The sequence below is a fragment of the Coregonus clupeaformis genome, chromosome 10, assembly GCF_020615455.1.
Source record: "Coregonus clupeaformis isolate EN_2021a chromosome 10, ASM2061545v1, whole genome shotgun sequence".
Lineage (NCBI taxonomy): Eukaryota > Metazoa > Chordata > Actinopteri > Salmoniformes > Salmonidae > Coregonus > Coregonus clupeaformis.
This window is the reverse complement of record NC_059201.1, coordinates 16,557,570-16,574,272: the sequence shown is the minus strand read 5'-3', so window position 1 is coordinate 16,574,272 and position 16,703 is coordinate 16,557,570. Positions and strand designations below refer to the sequence as shown.

At 43.6% G+C, this 16,703-nt stretch overlaps 1 protein-coding gene across 1 annotated transcript in view; it reads right to left on the bottom strand.

Moving 5' to 3' along the window:
- The window catches only part of LOC121575227 (guanine nucleotide-binding protein G(i) subunit alpha-2-like), a 113,868-nt gene extending 97,165 nt beyond the window's left edge, over nt 1-16,703 (bottom strand). The window contains exon 1 of the mRNA XM_045222864.1: nt 15,880-16,703. Coding sequence (XP_045078799.1) covers nt 15,880-15,997 — 118 coding nt within the window. The 5' untranslated portion in view covers nt 15,998-16,703. The remainder of the gene's footprint in view (nt 1-15,879) is intronic.

Below are 16,703 nucleotides of genomic sequence, written 5' to 3'. Positions count from 1 at the left end.
TTCTAAACAGAAGAAAGTGAGAGGATAGTTACAGTAAAGGATAGAATACCAGCCAGTAGAAATAAAATTATTGAAGAGTGGCTAACTTAATTCCTGTCCCATTCCCACTGGTCTATATTGGTCCAGTTGCCAGACATTGGATAGCTGTAGGTCATGTCAGTGCAGTCCTGTGGCAGGAGATCCTATCAAAACAAATTGACCTATCAATTACTGTCTTGACGGGCCAGCTGTCACAACATTAACACCTAGGCCCCCTGGCCTGCTGCAGTCCAGGCATACCTCCAGGGGATATCCCAGCTATTCCCACTAACTCTGCAAATAGGACTGCTGGGTGATTTGAAAAGTCATAGATCAATCAATAATATTTTGATTTGATTTATTAGGATGCCCATTAACCGACGCCAATGTCGACAGCTAGTCTTACTGGGGCCCGACATATAACGAAAAAGACATTACAGACAAAAGACGTTACAACTTATATAAACTCAGCAAAAAAAGAAACGTCCTCTCACTGTCAACTGCGTTTATTTTCAGCTAACTTAACATGTGTAAATATTTGTATGAACATAACAAGATTCAACAACTGAGACATAAACTGAATAAGTTCCACAGACATGTGACTAACAGAAATAGAATAATGTGTCCCTGAACAAAGGGAGGATCAAAATCAAAAGTAACAGTCAGTATCTGGTGTGGCCACCAGCTGCATTAAGTACTGCAGTGCATCTCCTCCTCATGGACTGCACCAGATTTGCCAGTTCTTGCTGTGAGATGTTGCCCCACTCTTCCACCAAGGCACCTGCAAGTTCCCTGACATTTCTGGGTGGAATGGCCCTAGCCCTCACCCTCCGATCCAATAGGTCCCAGACGTCTCACAGTATGGACATGGCAATTTATTGCCCTGGCCACATCTGCCGTCCTCATGCCTCCTTGCAGCACGCCTAAGGCACGTTCACACAGATGAGCAGGGACCCAGGGCATCTTTCTTTTGGTGTTTTTTGAGTCAGTAGAAAGGCCTCTTTAGTGTCCTAAGTTTTCATAACTGTGACCTTAATTGCCTACCGTCTGTAAGCTGTTAGTGTCTTAACGACCGTTACACAGGTGCATGTTCATTAATTGTTTATGGTTCATTGAACAAGCATGGGAAACAGTGTTTAAATCCTTTACAATGAAGATCTGTGAAGTTATTTGGATTTTTAAGAATTCTCTTTTTAAGACAGGGTCCTGAAAAGGGGACGTTTCTTTTTTTTTCTGAGTTTACATTTAAAAACATTAACATGTAGTGTGTGTGCATCTATAAGTTACACATGCATGTCAGTACATACACACAACAAGTAGGTCACATGGGGGAGAGGCGTTGTGCCGTGAGGTTCTTTGTTTTTTTTAAACAGTGTTGCTGTTCACTTGTGCTATATAAGATGGAAGGGAGTTTCATGCACTCAATGCTCTGCATAATACTGTATGATTCCTTGAATATGTTCTGGACCTGGGGACTGTGAAAAGACCCCTGGTGGCATAAGTGTGTGTCAGTGCTATGCAAACAATTTTGGAATTTCCAACACATTGTTTCTTATAAAAACAAGAAGTGACGCAGTTAGTCTTTGATCAACTTTTAGCCAAGAGAGACTGGCATGCATAGTATTAATATTAGCCCTATGATTACAATGAAGAGCAAGACGTGCCGCTTTGTCCTGGACCAGTTGCAGCTTAACCAGGTCTTTCTTTGTAGCACTTGACCATATAACTGGACAATAATCAAGATAAGAGTCTGCAGAACTTGCTTAATGGAGTGTGGCATCAAAAAGGCAGATCTCTTTATTATGGACAGACCTCTCCCATTCTTCACAACCATATGTTAATAATATCTAATAATAATAATAATCTTAAATATTCTCTAATAAATAATCAGTATAAACTATGAGAATAGAAAGGTTCAGGACTTTTGTGAAACATCACAGCACATTTGAAAAATATATGGCTAATAGAAACTGGATGGTGTTCAGAGATAGATAGGAGGGGTTGAGGGGAGATGGCTAATGTAAAATATACTGTGTCCATAAAATGTACAGTACCAGTCAAAGGTTTGGACACACCTACTCATTCAAGGGTTTTTCTTTATTTGTACTATTTTCTACATTGTAGAATAATAGTGAAGACATCAAAACTATGAAATAACACATATGGAATCATGTAGTAACCAAAAAAGTGTTACATCAAAATATATTTAGATTCTTCAAAGTAGCCACCCTTTGCCTTGATGACAGCTTTGCACACTCTTGGCATTCTCTCAACCAGCTTCATGAGGTAGTCACCTGGAATGCTTTTCCAACAGTCTTGAAGGAGTTCCCACATACGCTGATCACTTGTTGGCTGCTTTTCCTTCACTCTGCGGTCCAACTCATCCCAAACCATCTCAATTGGGTTGAGGTTGGAGGATTGTGGAGGCCAGGTCATCTGATGCAGCACTACATCACTCTCCTTCTTGGTAAAATAGCCCTTACACAGCCTGGAGGTGTGTTGGGTCATTGTCCTGTTGAAAAACAAAATCATAGTCCCACTAAGTGTAACAGTGTTGCTTCCATCCCTCTTCTCGCCCCTACCTGGGCTCGAACCAGGGACCCTCTGCACACATCGACAACAGTCACCCTCGAAGCACCGTTACCCGTCGCTCCACAAAAGCCGCGGCCCTTGCAGAGCAAGGGAAACAACTACTTCAAGGTCTCAGAGCGAGTGACGTCACCGATTGAAACGCTACTAGTGCGCACCGCTAACTAGCTAGCCATTTCACACCGGTTAGATGGGATGGCGTATCGCTGCAGAATGCTGTGGTAGACATGCTGGTTAAGTGTGCCTTGAATTCTAAATAAATCACAGACAGTGTCACCAGCAAAGCGCCCCCACACCATCACACCTCCATGCTTCACGGTGAGAACCACACATGCAGAGATCATCCGTTCACCTACTCCACATCTCACAAAGACAGGGTGGTTGGAACCAAAAATCTCAAGTTTGGACTCCAGACCAAAGGACAAATTTCCACTGGTCTAAAATGTCCATTGCTCATGTTTCTTGGCCCAAGCAGGTCTTTTCTTCTTATTGGTGTCCTTTAGAAGTGGTTTCTTTGCAGCAATTCGACCATGAAGGCCTAATTCAAACAGTCCCCTCTGAACAGTTGATGTTGAGATGTGCCTGTTACTTGAACTCTGTGAAGCATTTATTTGGCCTGCAATTTCTGATGCTTGTAACTCTAATGAACTTATCCTCTGCAGCAGAGGTAACTCTGGGTCTTCCATTCCTGTGGCGGTCCTCATGAGAGCCAGTTTCATCATAGCGCTTGATGGTTTTTGCGACTGCACTTGAAGAAACTTTCAAAGTTCTTGAAATGTTCTGTATTGACTGACCTTCATGTCTTAAAGTAATGATGGACTGTTTGAGCTGTTCTTGCCATAATATGGACTTGGTCTTTTACCAAATAGGGCTATCTTCTGTATACCACCCCTACCTTGTAACAACACAACTGATTGGCTCAAACGCATTAAGAAGGAAAGAAATTCCACAAATTAACAACTGTTAATTGAAATGCATTCCAGGTGACTACCTCATGAAGCTGGTTGAGAGAATGCCAAGAGTGTGCAAAGCTGGCATCAAGGCAAAGGGTGGCTACTTTGAAGAATCTCAAATATAAAATATAGTTTGATTTGTTTAACACTTTTTTGGTTACTACATGATTCCATATGTGTTATTTCATAGTTTTGATGTCTTCACTATTATTCTACAATGTAGGAAACAGTAAAAATAAAGAAAAACCCTGGAATTAGTAGGTGTCCAAACTTTTGACTGGTACTGTATATAGTATGTATAAGCTGGAAGTAGAAGCCTAAGTATTGTTGTCCATTAGTTTACTCCAATTAGGGGAGGGATGATAGGGTTAGGGGAAAATAATAAAGAAGGAAAATATTTACTAAATATACATTTACCCCAAAATATATGGGGGATTGGAAATGATGCAGACAATTACATTGTCTGCAATATTAAAGCTGATCTACCCCCTAATTTCTGTATTCCTTTTTTAAATGCAGGAACTGGGAAAGTGGTCCCCATAATGTTTTCCTGACCATGTGACCTGACCATGAAAAGTCATTATAAAACAATAATAGTCATACTAGACCCTAGCCATGGCCTCTAACTGATCAAATTACTTCTCAGAGCAGTAGTGTACTGTAGATGGCTGAGCTGCATCAAGGTTCAGGTTAGGGGTGGGGCTTAAGTTCTTCCACCGGATACATTAAAATGCTCCCTCTGGGAGAGCGTTGAGGGGAAGAGGAGGAGGAGTGAAAAGTAACAGGACTAGGACAGTGATTATCAGTACATTACCAGCTCCACCTTAAGCGCTTCCTTTCCTTTGTTAGAGATAGGTTTCCTACAGGTTCATCATATCTCACTGGGACTCACCAAGACAGTAGAGCGGAAAGAACAGAAATACACACAGCAAGAGATGCTTCAAAAAATTAAAGATTCAACATGTTTCCAGAGGTAATCTAAGAGTGAGCGTCGCTGTTCTGCTCTGTTCTGGCGGCTACTTAAACTCTCTCTCTCTTTAACTTCCCATCCCTCCAGGCTCTCTGACAGACACAGAACACACACATTAAAGGACTCTCATAATTATTGTATGGAGGGGGAAAAGATGACACTTGAGGAGATCAGATTAGTGCCGAGCCGTGAACAACGGCAGCAGTGAGAGCTGTGGTTTGGCAAAGCCACCCTGCTGATTAAACAGCTCAACCTGGGGCCCAGGCGCTATACACAGGAGCACTGACACCTCACCACAGAGATGCTATCCCCCTGTCATAGCCTTTCCCTTCTCCTCATCCATTCTCCTCCTCTGCCCTTCCATCCTCTCTTCTCCAGTCCTCTTCTTCACTCCTTCTCCTTTCATCCTATCCCCTCCTCTCAAAGTGTCTTTACTGACATGTTCAACCTCTCCCTGACCCAGTCTGTAATACCTACATGCGTCAAGCAGACCACCATAGTCCCTGTGCCCAAGAATGCATATGTAACCTGTCTAAATGACTATCGCTCCGTAGCGCTCACATTTGTAGCCATGAAACAGCCCCAACAGATCCATAGATGACGCAATCTCTATCACACTCAACACTTCTCTTTCATACTTGGACAAAAGGAACACCTACATGAGAATGCTGTTCATTGACTACAGCTCAGCGTTCAACATCATAGCGCACTACAAGCTCATCACTAAGCTAAGGACCCTGGGACTGAACACCTCCCTCTGAAACTGGATCCTGGAATTTCGGATGGAATTCCCCCAGGGGTTAAGGGCAGGCAAGAACACATTCGCCACACTGACCCTCAACAAGGAGGGCCCCTCAGGGGTGCGTGCTTAGTCCCCTCCTGTACTCCCGGTTCACCCATGACTGCATGCCCGCGCACAACTCCAACATCATCATTAAGTTTGTCGACGGCACGACGGTGGTAGGCCAGATCAATGACGACAATGTGACAGCCTATAGGGAGGTCAGAGACCTGGCATTGTGGTGCCAAGACAAAAACCTCTCCCTCAACGTCAGCAAAACAAAGTAGGTGATCATTGACTGCAGGAAACGGAGGGCCGAGCACACCCCCAAAACATTGACGGGTCGAGAGCATCAAGTTCCTCAGGGTCCACATTATTAAGGATCTATCATGGTCCAAACACACCAACACAGTCATGAAGACGGCATGACAATGCCGCTTCCCCATCAGGAGGCTGAAAAAATGTGGCATGGTCCCGCAGATCCTCAAAAGTTCTACAGCTGCACCATTGAGAGCATCTTGACTGGCTGCATCACCGCTTGGTATGGCAACTGCTTGGCATCTGATCGCAAGGTGCTATAGAGGGTAGGTGTACGGCCCAGTACATCACCGGGGCTGAGCTCACTGCCATCCAGGACCTCTAGATCAGGCAGTGTCAGATAGTTGGCCCAAGAAAATTGTCAAAGGACTCCAGCCACCCAATGTCCTAGACTGTTCTCTCTGCTACCATACAGCAAGCGGTACCGATACACCAAGTCTGGAACCAACAGGACCCTGAACAGCTTCTACCCAAAGTCATAAGACTGCTAAATAGTGAGTTAAATAGTTAACCAAATAGCTACCCGGACTATCTGCATTGATCCTTTTTGCACTAACCTTTTTGACTCCTCACATACGCTGCTGCTACTGTTTACTATCTGTCACTTTATTCCTATTTATATGTATATATCTACCTCAATTACCTCGTACCCCTGCACATAAACTCGGTACTGGTACCCCGTGTATATAGCTAAGTTATCTTTACTCATTGTGTATTTATTTTTACTTGTATTACTATGTTTCTATTATTTCTCTAATTTATTTCTCTGCATTGTTGGGAGGGCCTGTAAGTAAACATTTCGCTGTTAGTCCACACCTGTTGCTTACGATGCATGTGACAAATAACATTTGATTAGATTTGATTCATACCCTCAGGGCTACTGAAGGCAGTATTCTTGTGAAGGCTCAGCCCTTTATTGCATGTCATTGTTCCCTTCTATTGGCAGGAGCAACAGCCTGACATTTGGTAGAACATAAGTGGGCTCTTTCCCACTCTTACTTCTACCGGCAAGGAGGAGTGGGAACCCAGGATTAATCCCTCTCCATGCAGGAAATGACACGATGATAACCCAATGAGGGGAGGGATGAAGGGAGTTCTTGTCATATAATGGAGCAGAGGGGTGCTGTGTGTGTTTAATGGCATGGAGAGAGAGAGAGAATCCCCCATGAAAACCAAAGAATGTAAACAATCTGATAAAGCAAACTTTGACATTTGCTGTGATGCTAAAGGCGTCAGCATGGTTCAGTTAGGCCTGCGCCTAGGCGACCCGAACGAGTGTGCTTGCATGCTTAAAAGACCTTCACTTGGAAAATGAGAAAAAAAGCGGCAATAGTACTGTTTGTGCATTTCAAGACGCCGTAGCCAGTATACACTTCCTCAAAATAGTCAGAATTAATCTAACTCAAGAAATAGGTCATTCATTTATGTTTTTGCAGAGGAGATCTTAGTCGCGCAATTTTACATCTAACTAAGATGTTTGGTGCAGTATTTAGCAATAAAAAAAAATTGCATGAAAATGAGTAATCTCTCGTTGAATGACAAAGACTTTATTGAAGAATCCCTACTGCTGACCAATCACCAACGAAAGGGCGTAGACTTCGGCTACCGACTTCGGCTACCGACTTCGGCTACCGACTTCGGCTTGCCTCCAGAAAACATTGTGTTCCTGAAACGAACAAAAAAACGTCACAGAATGTCATAATATATGCACAAACTCTTCCGAACGGTTTCGGCTGGGAAGCATGAGGACGCCTTTAGGAGGTTGTGGCCTCGGGATTCAATGGGGGTTTGTAGATGTTGGCAAATCTGTTGTGATTTCAGAGAGTGGTCCAGAGATAGAAAGGGTCATGCTAGTGTATGGTGGCAGGCAGGGCAGCCAGGGCTATATCTGGAACAGACAAAGGCTTATCTTGTCCTGGGGCCACATGACAGAACAGTGGAGTAAAGTAGACCTTTGGTAGATTGTTGCCTATGGGCAGAGCAAAAACCACAGTTTTGTAATGAGTCAACAGTTCCTATAAACGCTGTACAGGCTTGTCTGCAGACTAGCTAGCATGCAGCAGTGCCCACTTCGCTCTCCCACACAGAGATGTTATCGGAGGTAAACGGCACAGCCAAATGAGCCCTGTGCCCTGTCCCTGCCTCTCACACCACGGTGTGACCAGACCAGAGCAGACCCGTGAGACCAGACCAGACCCTAGCTCAACAGAACACAGCACAGGGCTGTGTGTGGGTTTAGCACTGCTACTGCTGCTGCTCTGACACAGCTTTACATACACTGAACAAAAATATAAACGCAACATGAATTAATTTCTAAGATTTTACTGAGTTACAGTTCATATAAGGCAATTTAAATGAATTCATTAGGCCCTAATCTATCGATTTCACATGACTGGGCAGGGGTGCAGCCAAGGGTTGGCCTGGGAGGGTATAGGCCCACCCACTTGGCAGCCAGGCCCAGCCAATCAGAATTAGTTTTTCCCTACAAAAGTACAGACAGAAATACTCCTCAGCATACACCCCCACTCCCCCTCAGACGATCCTGCAGGTGAAGAAGCCGGATTGTGGTGGTCCTGGTCTGGCGTGGTTACACGTGGTCTGCGGTTGTGAGGCCGGTTGGACGTACTGCCAAATTCCCTAAAACAACGTTGGAGGCAGCTTATGGTAGAGAAATGAAAATTCTCTAGCAACAGTTCTGGTGGACATTCCTGCAGTCAGCATGCCAATTATGCATTCCCTCAAAACTTGAGAGATCAGTGGCATTGTGTTGTGTGACACAATTGCACATTTTAAAGTGACCCTTAAATTGTCCCCAGCACAAGGTGCACCTGTGTAATGATCATGCTGTTTAATCAGTTTCTTGATATGCCACACCTGTCAGGTGGATGGATTATCTTGGCAAAGGAGAAATGCTCACTAACAGGGATGTACATTTCTGGGATTTTTTATTTCAGCTCATGACACATGGGACCAACACTTTACATGTTGCATTTATAATTTTGTTCAGTGTAGATACAAAACGGCAAGCCCAAATGGGCCCAGAGGAATTTTCTCATCAGTTAAATATTCAGGATGATATTGTGGTGTTCTTATTAAACAGCCAGGGAGACCATTGAAGATATGGTCGGTGTATGTTGAGGCAGAGAGGGAAGGAAAGGTGGAGGAAGGGAGGGAGGGAGGAGAGTAGCAGATTCAGCAGTAGTGTATCCATCCTGTTATCAGTGCTGTTAGTTGGAGGGTCCCAGCGGACCCACACTGAGACCTAGTGTCTGCAGGACCAGGCTTTATCCTCACAGCACTGTAATTACAGGATGTTCACCTCCCCCTTTGCACAGATGATCTCATAACCACCACGTCTCACTGCAAATTGGGCGGCACAACAAATGGAATGGTACAAATGTAGCCTACTTGTAAACAGTATCACACCTTCAAACATGCGCTGGAGCTCACTTGATGCTGAACATATCATCCCCTAAAGCTGTTGTCATGTCAGCACCTGGCTGTGAATAGTAATAATTCAACATTAGACTAGACTGATTTCCCTAGATCTCTGGGTGCTCTCAGTCGTGTCTGAGTTGCTGGGAGCAGCAGACAGACAGAGGTCGTTTGTTGATGTCAGCAGACAGGGTCAGACAGACTCTGTTCCTTCCAGTGAAACACTGCTCCGTCTGTGTAATCAGTGTACTGTAATTAACCTCCAGCCGACATAACTCTTCTACCAGCTGTAATAAGGGGGACTAACCCTGGTTTATGCAGGGCTCTTACAGGTAGCTGTAGAACATGTCTCCTCATGTAGCCATTATAACATGCACCTCCACTCAACAACATCTCTGCTGGAATGGTCTCTTACTGTACTTTCAAACCACTCTGGGGTGGGCCGCTACTGGAAACTCCACTAAACCTCATCCACTCAATTAAATAAAGCATGTAGGCTACATACTTCAGCTAAAATTTAGCTGCACCTCAATTGTTATATTAGTGAGGAAACTGCTAGAAAAGCAGACAGGTGTGACAGAAACAACAGTTTCCAGGATGAACCAATCTAACCACACATACATAGCCAATAGGTGTCTGCAGGTTTATGTTCAAAGTGAGGACGGCAGCCATGCCTCCGAGGCTCTAGCACTCTGCTCTTAAGATCACACCATGGCCGTTTCTCAGGTGTCAGTCTGGGACTCGCTCCAGTTGATGATGGCTCTCGACCACCAGCAGGCAGGTCAAAACAGCCCCTCAGTGTGATCAATACAGAGTGTTTTCTGAGTGCAGGTCAGGGGAAGAGACTCAATCAAGGCGATTAGATAAATAAAGGCAGCCGTTTGTCCTCCATGAAGCTACATGTGTCAAAGCGGTTACATTCTAATCAAGTTAGCTCAGCAAACATCTTATCCTGCAGCTGTCGGCTTTCTTCTTTATTCTCGGTGAGAAAGAACACACACAGCCACAACAATTGATGTTGAGTTCTGGGGGGGAAAGCACTCCCAGAAAAGGGGAGGTATGTGCATCAAACTTGGTACTCGGCTGGTGTAGTGTTTTCCCAGTGACAGATATGGGAGTGCACGTTGGTGGTCACAGATAGGGAGATAAGCCACATTCAAATGGCAGCTCAATCTGTAAATCAGTTAGCTAGCATGGATTTCTGCACTCAGAGGCAATGTATATGGGAAGTGGCAACTGTATTAACGGTATCAGGCTTGAGCGATTTCCTCTAGGTTGCCCTGAGCTCAACATCCAGGGAGAACCACCGTGAGGGGGACAGGAGACTGGTCCATCTCTTAGAGCAGACAGTCTCAGAAACTCAGATGTTTCGGAATACTGACGCATACTGACCTTCTCTCACACACATGCAAAAAGGGGCTTTTCTGAAAGGCTCTCCTTTTCTATTGTAATCAAAACTTCTCTCGAATGTGAATGATCAGAGCTGCATCATAAATTGAGTCATGTCACCACAGCACTCACACACAGAACAGAAGGCCTGATACATTTGGCCTGGAAGCACAGAAAGCCTGGGCTAGTTAGTTTCAGTCCTTATGGTGTCCTGTAACTAATGAGCACAAAATGATGAAACGTTGTCGCCTCGCCTTTCCATCCCCCCACGGTAGTTAACTATGTGACGCCTATAGTACTGTGACTTGAAACAGCCAGAGGCAATAGCGTATATCAGCCTTACATTGTTATTGGCCTTGTTAACATGTACTGCAGTGTATTATGTGACCATGAAGAGTTTTACAGTTGAATCCAATCTAGCCCTACATTCTAGCCATAAGCATGGTTGTAAATCGTAACTATAATGCGCAATGAAGTAAATGATGTGCTGTATATCATGTCATAAAAGAACACTCCTTTAGTTTCATTACCAATGGAAATAAATAACAGGGCTGCCATATCAGTTGTTTTTCCAACTTAAAATAGACAAGGTTTCTTCCCCGAGACCGTGATCAGCATTCCTTGTCCATAGTCCAAATAAAAAAAACTCTAGTCATGTCCTGTGAAGAAGCCGTCCTTTGTTTTCTCCTAGCTTCCTTTATCACCTCATCCCTGTCAAGCAGACAGCTGGGGAGGAACGTGGATGAACCCACTTTCAGAACTGCACCTCTCTTACACAAACACACATTTTAAAATCATTCTTGTGCATTAAATAACAGCGCTTAGACATAACAGCACTTATTATGCCCTGCCCCCATATCGTGTTGCCATGCAAGCATGTGTCTGTGTATTTACATAAATGCAAGGCATGTCTATAAGCAGTGTATATATATATATATATATATAGAGTGTGAGAGCGAAAAAGCGTAAGTGTGCGGGTGTCTTCAGCAAAGCCAGTGAACTGTACAGACATGTTCACACAAACCGAGCTGCCGCTCTCACACACAGTTCAAGAGAGAGGAAGAAGCTGCCAAGGGAAATTTCCATTCCAACTTAACTGAAAATGGGAGGTTAAAAAATATATATATAGAAGCACACAAAAAATAAACAATGATGGAATTCACAGATGCTCAAGTTGCTGGGGGGAGGAGATTAAACGTCGATCAAAGTCCAAAATCTGAAGGGAAGTCATTGAACGTGTGCTTCCTGTTAATGAACACTGGAGCCTTTAGGAGGCATAAACTCCTCTCTGTTTAAATACATTATTCATTTGTGGGGGGGGGTGTAGCTACAAACACCCATGTCAAAGTTGAGGTTCTTAAGTAACGTAGTAGATGTCCTCTTACCATTCCCTGCTACCTCGACAGCCCTAACTCCCAGTTCGGGGAGAAAAGAGATCCATAATTTCCTTCTACTGTATCTGCCACAGGTCCAAAAATAGCAGACGGCTCCATCCTTCATCTCTAAACCCCATAGCACTCTTCCTAATCTCAAAGTTTGCTTTAGGGGAGAGAGGGGAGGGGTGGTGGGGGAGACAAGGGGGAAGGATAGTTCAGAAGACACTTATCACAGACAAACAGTCAGGAGGAGGTTTCTCCCTGGTGTCTTCAAGCCAACAGGAAATAGTAGAAAGGCTTTCTCAGCTGTTCTGCACCAAATGAGGGACCTAAAAGGGCTTCTTCGAAGAGGTGAGATGTTGCACTTCTGAAAGGATGTCACACTTATTCTACACTGATGGCTGCACACTGACTTTAGTTTACAAGTCCAAGCCAAGGAGGGAATGTGTGATTGTAACCTGTCAAGAACTGATCCACCACACTTTATCCTGCAGGCTCCTCCAGCGATACACCTTGAATAAAGACAATGCAGCCTTATTTACTTTAGGGCTGGGATTCAATTCGATTGGGCTTTTTCGGCAATGCACCTTTTAAAGGCAATGTTGCCGCTTTCGCAGAGACCACATTCACGGTAAACACTGCATATGTCGGCTCAATTGGAATTTACCTTTAACCCCTGGTTAATGCGTTTAACAAAGGCAATGTTTACAGTGTGAAACAAAAAACAAACTCGTCTAAAAGTTAATTCAAACATGCATTCTAGCTATAGAATGTGCTCCCGAGTGGCGCAGCGGTCTAAGGCACTGCATCTCAAGGCTTGAGGCACTACAGACCCCCCGGCCGTGATTGGGAGTCCCATAGGGCACACACAATTGGCCCAGCGTCGTCCTGGTTTGGCCGGTGTAGGCCGTCATTGTAAATAAGAATTTGTTCTTAACTGACTTGCCTAGTTAAATAAAGGTAAAAAATAAAAATAAATAGGAGGAAGAATGCTTTATCTGACTTAATCCCAAATATGAGTCACTGGATCTGATCGAATAGAGTCCTAGGCCAGGATTCAAACCGATAACGCTTTGTAGACAATGCAGAATTTTATCCAAACATTGATTTTTTTTTGCAGCAGAAGAACAACGTCCTCAGGAAACAGTAAAGTTATTTGTTTGATTGACAATGGCACATGGTTCCATTTGTCTGGATGGAAAGTTAATGGGTAGCTAGTGCTGAGCGATAAACTTACATTTCAGTGGTTTTCCGGTTATTAAACTACTAATTGACCAACATCGGTTCAATTACTTGAATTACCTTTAGTTCCATTACATTTAGTTCCGTTCCGTCAAGAACTATGTGGGACGCTGGACTGAAGGGAGATGTAGTTTTCATTAAGAAAATATTCAACCTAGTTCAGTGCAGAAACGTGGTTATTAACTACAAGGACCATAATCCATTGCACCAGTTTTTTCCTGCTCAGACGGATCAGAGTGGAAGAGGCAAAGTGAGAGGTTTCACTCTCGCCAAAATCTTTCCAAAATAAGCCCAATGCATTTCTATGAGCTTATTTTGGACCTAAGCTCCCGCCTTTGGGACAACGACTCCCATTGTTAGGGCGGAGACATGAGCATCTCGTCATTATATACAGATCTCTGGACGTATACACTTTTACGGCTACTACGTTAGGTTAGATACACACAGACCACAAAGAAAGCATGAGAGAGGAATGTACACAACGACAAGAGGGACAGAGACAGTACCTGAAAGTATGCCTTATCTACTGAAAAACTAGTCAAATGATTTAATCAGACAGCTCTGCAGCATACTTAGGCAGGCGCTAAATAGGATGACTAAAGACAGTACAGTATTTGGAGCACATAATGTTAGATGGCCTGGCTGGCTGGCTGACTGCTACTGCCTGAGCAGAGATTAGATAATTACTTTAAGGAATTAAAAATAATAAAGTAATCAAATAAAAACTAAGTAATATACATATCTGAAATATTGTATTATTTATAATTTCCTATTTGTCTATTGCTGTCTACCCAATGTGGACCTGATCTGAGACAATGGAATATTGTCAATGGCTTTGGAATTTCCATTAAAAAGCTCTAAAATCATTGTAACGTCATTATTTTCAAGGTAATCCAAAACAAGATGTCAGGATTCCCTCTTAATCCACCTTTCAGGAAGTGTTTAGAGTCATGAGCTGATTTTTCCCGAGGCTCACGCCACTCACCATTCATCAGGACGTTAACAGAGTATTTGGTTTTGGCTCAAGCACATGCTTTGGCTGGCTATTTGGGCACCAACCTATTCAAAACAGGAGCCCTGTGTTTCTGTCAAAACAATACCGAGAATGGGAGCTAAGTGCACAGCAAACAAGACTTCACTGTCACTGTTCAGCATGGGGGGGTTGAGAGGGTGGCTATGATATGATCTGTCAAAAACCTGTCAGAACAGTCATGGCACTAGACTCAATAGAGGATCCAAATGACCGTGTCATGACAGTCCCTACTCTGTCACACTCAGGCCAGTCCTCTGAGAAGGGGATAAAGGTGGTCAATTTCATTTGACAGTGCAAACACACCACTTTAATGAAAACGTTATTACTGTACCCTAAGGTGGCCACAGCTTTTTTTTTACACTCTAGTATTCCCGAAGCACCTGACCTACAACCAACAAAGTCACTGTCAATCGGCTTTGACGCAACCTTGAGGTTTACATTGATTGCAACAAGTAGGGGTGTTATGGGTTAGAGGTGCAAACTGAACAGATCCAGAGTACAGACAACAGATCAAAATGTAGCCAACCAAATACATGTATAATGGTTAAATTCTCTAACATAGTGAGCACTTTACAGACTGCAATACTGTAAGCCAGAGTCTATTGCTTGCGGTTAATCATTATCTATTAGGACCTACATTGACACATGGGGTGAATGATCTGCCATTGCTTGGAGAGGTCTGAAAACCTCATTATGGACGTAATGGCGTCTTCATTAATAGGCACAGCTGGAGAGCTATGAAAGCAATCAGGAATATTCCCTTCATTAGTTTAAAATAGTATTATTATTTATGTACTTGACACGTAAAACTTGAAATGGCCAGACCTTAGTTGGCTGTTAAGTGATTGATAACACTTTTAGGCCTGGGTCTATAGTCTACATTATGCTGGAATCATTTAGAAACCACTCGATTTACATTTTAGTCATTTAGCAGACGCTCTTATCCAGAGAGACTTACAGTTAGTGAGCGCATACATTATTTATTTTTCATACCGGCCCCCCGTGGGAATCGAACCCACAACCCTGGCGTTGCAAACACCATGCTCTACCAACTGAGCTACATCCCTGCCGGCCATTCCCTCCCCTACCCTGGACGACGCTGGGCCAATTGTGCGCCGCCCCATGGGACTCCCGGTCGCGGCCGGCTACGACAGAGCCTGGATTCGAACCAGGATCTCTAGTGGCTCTAGTGGCACAGCTAGCATTTGTGGTGTCATCTTATGTTAGGATATGTTAGTTTGTGTTGACTGCTGCTTGAGTGTAATAAAACCTGGACATAAGTCGTGCGTTGACAGCAAGTTTTCTATTTTGAATACTTCGAGTTCATACAATTTCGGCGGCGAGGCATTCACTGAAGGTATGACAGAAGCAGGAGCGCGGCCTCAAATTTATTGTTTACTGGTTCTGACTAGCCTACTCCGTTCCAGTTGTGTACTGGAGGCTAGAGAACCTATGAAATTATACAAAAACTCGGCCATGTAGCTAGCTGTACATCAAAATGTTTAATGAGAGCGATTCGGTAGCGTCGTAGGATACCTAGCATACTGTACCTCAAAGCCTTACCACAATTTTCTCTATGCATCATGATCAATGCCTAGTCTCGAAAACGCAACCCTAGGCAACAGTCAAACTGTGATACGTTGCAAAATTACAATTACATTAAAATATCTATCGCCAGCTCACAACATCGTAACTGCATACAATGTAGCAAGTGCTCATGCGAATCTACATCGAATGGATTCAGACATTAGAATGGAATGTTTGGTGGTACATACCCAACAGGAGCAGTTTGACTTCTCTCGCCGCTTTCTCTCCATCTTCTCGAAGATTTTTGTCAATCATTTTGGACCGCTCTTGTGCTGCTTTATCTTCCTGACTCACTGTGCACCCCATGGTTCCAAGTGCACGCTTCAGGACTGCTGTTTTTCGGACAATATCACAAAAAATATATATATTTCGCCTATTTAGGGCTGTATGCCTGGGAGCGTTTCAAAACTAAAAGCGTTCCCAGGAAAGTGTTGTGAGGTTGAGAAATTCAACTTCCCCTTTGAGAAAAACGACTAGGATATACGTTTGATTCACCCACAAACCAGCAAACAAATACTTTATTCGATTTAGTCCCAATTCAGTTTTCTATTCCAGATGTTTAATCGTTTTTAATATTCCAAAGCCAAATTTGACGCCTATTTTTTCAACTCCAGTGACATGCTATCCAAGCCGACACCGAAAAGTAATTTGTTTGTCATTACGTGGACACTCTTTGAGCAACAACAATTTATTTTGAGGCGCGTCAATAAAATCATTCAAGTTCACTTTCAAGACCAGCCTCGCAGGTTATAACGCAAGGAAAAGGGCCCACGGAACTTCAGCAAAAGTATTCCAGCTGTGAAGACGGCGGAGCAGATGGATTCCGTTGCCAATTTGCAATGAAGAAGCTATTCTATTTTTCTCTTCTTCCTCTGTTTTTTAATTTAGTCGTTCAGCGTGTGAGTGCTGTTATGCATTCCTCTCTTCGTTAAGATTTATCACGTTTAAAAGCCACACCCGTAACCGCTGTGAAGTTCCTCAGTCTATCCGACAAACCGAAGACAGTTCTGTC